This window comes from Helianthus annuus, chromosome 17 (genome assembly GCF_002127325.2).
Source record: "Helianthus annuus cultivar XRQ/B chromosome 17, HanXRQr2.0-SUNRISE, whole genome shotgun sequence".
Taxonomy (NCBI): domain Eukaryota; kingdom Viridiplantae; phylum Streptophyta; class Magnoliopsida; order Asterales; family Asteraceae; genus Helianthus; species Helianthus annuus.
In genome coordinates this window covers 171333636-171336303 of record NC_035449.2, presented here as the reverse complement: position 1 = coordinate 171336303, position 2668 = coordinate 171333636, and the positions used below count along the sequence as shown (strand labels likewise).

Genomic DNA, 2668 nt, shown 5'->3' with positions numbered 1-2668 from the left:
ACGAGCGTGAAGCTTTGTGCATTCCTAAAAGAGACGAGTTATGGGCCCGGAGGGGGCAATTCGGAGTCCCTAGATGGCTTGATTGGGAAGTTATGCAAGAACTTAATCAATACGACCGTTTAGAAAATATGATGAGTCGTCCACTTATAAATCTGGTCGGTTGCAACCGACCCGTGTACTTGGAGCTTACCATAGAGTTCTTTGCATCATATGCTTATGAAAAGCCAGTTGCTGCGCGAAGACCCAAATTCCGCCACAAGGAGCGGATAGCTTTCCGATTGTGTGGTAAATGGCACCGGTGGTCGGTTGGTCGTCTGGGAAGGAGACTCGGTATTTACACTAGGGAAGACATGGATGATGCCAGTGTCTTCACAGAGCAGTTCACCTTCCCGTCTGATGCATCAAGGGATGAGTTTTGGGCTGCAAATGTTGTTGGGGACCCATACAACCCAAGAATGTCAAAAGCCTCACGACTTAAAGACCCTCTGGTGCGTGTGATGCACCATGTGTTTAGCCACACTATATGCGGGCGCATGGATAGTCTTGGTAACTGTCCAACACCAGATCTGATTTTTCTTTACGCATTGGTGGAGAAGGCGCCAATTAATTTAGCGGCGCGTATGGCTGAATACTTTGTGTAGAGCTCAGGAAGGACCCCTAACAGTCAGATACATGGCGGTCAATATGTGACCGAACTTGCATACAACGAACACCTCATGACTGACGAGGTACTTCAGAGTCTCACCCTGATTACTGAGGGAGTGCATGTTGACATCAGGTCGCTGAAGGCGATGGGGGTTATTGTTGAGACTGATCACGGGGATAGGTTGAGGGGGCTGAATAACGAGGTCTGGGACCCGTTACCCCCACTCCCAGCAGAAGAAGAGGAAGAAGATGTAGAGATGCAGGAGCAGCACCAGCCACACACACCGCCACACCAAACACCGCCACACCAGCCGCAGCACCATGAGTTCTATCAGCACCAGGACTGGCCTGAGTTTTATCAGCAGTTCCAGCAGATGCGTGTCACGCAGGAACAGAATGGTGCGTACATCGATCAGATTAGGACCAGCCAGGACCAGATCTGGGCTAGTCAGGATCAGCTCAGAGCCACGCAGGATCAGTTGAGGCAGAGCCAGGAGAGCTTATACCAGGGGGTGAGTGCCGGGTTTTCGTACTTATTTGGGGAGATGCACCAGGCATATCCCGACTACTTCCAGCACCCTCCACAGTTCCCACCGTGGAACCCGCCTGGTTATGGTGGTGCGGGCCCATCCTTCACGAGAGACGATGACGGCGATGACGAGTAGGAGTTGGTGGTGATTTTCCTTGGTGGTTTTTATGGTTATTATTAGTACTTGTTATTTCGGATGTTCTTTTTGCATACTATTTCGAACACCCTCGGATTGTATTGTATTTTAAAAACTCTTTACTTTATGTTGTGTCTTTGTTTGAACTAGTAGTATTTATGTACATTATGGTTTATTTCTGTCTATTCTGTTACTGTTCTGTTATGCTGTACCATATGACATATTTGCAGATTGTGGCTATCAAGTCTTTGACCGGAGCATATGACAGACGCAGCTTTGGAAGCCTCGATTCATCAGATATCATCTTGAGGGGAGTATTATTATCCTTTTTCTCTATATTTCGGGTTTCGCATTGGGGACAATGCGAAGTTCAAGTGTGGGGAGGGGGTTAACTTTGTTAACTTTGTTTGTCCTCATAAAAAAAAAAAAAAACCAGAAAAATCATCCAAAAATATCCGTGTTCTGTATATATTTTAGTAAATAAACCGGTTGGTTGTGTTTTAGAAAGCTTCGACTTGATAAAAACCCGACAAGCAAAATAAATTTTGAAAAAAAAAACCGTAAAGCGTGACAAACAAAGAAAGACTTGCATGATAGTTTTCACACTTTTACCCATTCCTTCCGTTACGTGAGCATATTTGAGCCTTGAAATTGTTATATATATTTGTTCATTTCGGAGTAGGAGTGAGCCGGATGTCATGTGTAATTTAGAACTTGTCACTAGTATGCTTGTTAAGACCATGAACTTGCGGAATTGTGTAGAAGTGATAGAGGCACTTAGATTACCCCTTTGTTGTTAGCCTTGTTCTTTGTGTTGTGTTTCCCGTAAACCTTAAATTACCTTTAGGATTAACCATGTCGAGCCTTCCTGTTTACCTTTGTTTACCCAACATAATTGCCCACTTAGCCAAATTTAGCCATTTTATGTTTTAAACCTTTTAGTGTTGAAACTCGGTCAAAATAATCGTTTAACTAGCGCTTGTTATAGTTTATTATTCATTGTATAAATCCATTAGTTCGCAAAAAAAAAAAAAAAAAAAAAAAACAAAAAAAACAAAAAAAAAAAACAGAAAATAAAACACCCTAAAATAGGGTGAAGTAGACAAAATTCGAGCAATTTTGATTGATAAAATGATGAAATCTTGTTTATGAGCTCGTTGTCGCATAAGTCGCCTTTTTAAGGCATTTGTATGTATAGTTTTGTTGTATTGCCCTTGTTAAACGTAACTACCGAGTTTTAACCGTTTCACCACTTTAAATATCCCTTTCCATACCCTTCGCCCAAGCCTAACGTTACACCCCGTAAAGACCTCTTGATTTACACTATTTCGCATGTTAGTTGGTGGAGATGAGATCTT

The 2668-nt window shown here is 42.8% G+C and overlaps 1 protein-coding gene across 1 annotated transcript; it reads left to right on the top strand.

The window, feature by feature from the left end:
* Positions 1 to 902: 902 nt before the first annotated feature.
* LOC110925216 (50 kDa gamma-zein-like) lies at positions 903 to 1310 on the top strand. Its single transcript, XM_022169183.1, has one exon. It carries the CDS (start codon positions 903 to 905, stop codon positions 1308 to 1310), a length of 408 nt encoding a protein of 135 aa, XP_022024875.1.
* The last annotated feature ends 1358 nt before the right edge of the window (positions 1311 to 2668 follow it).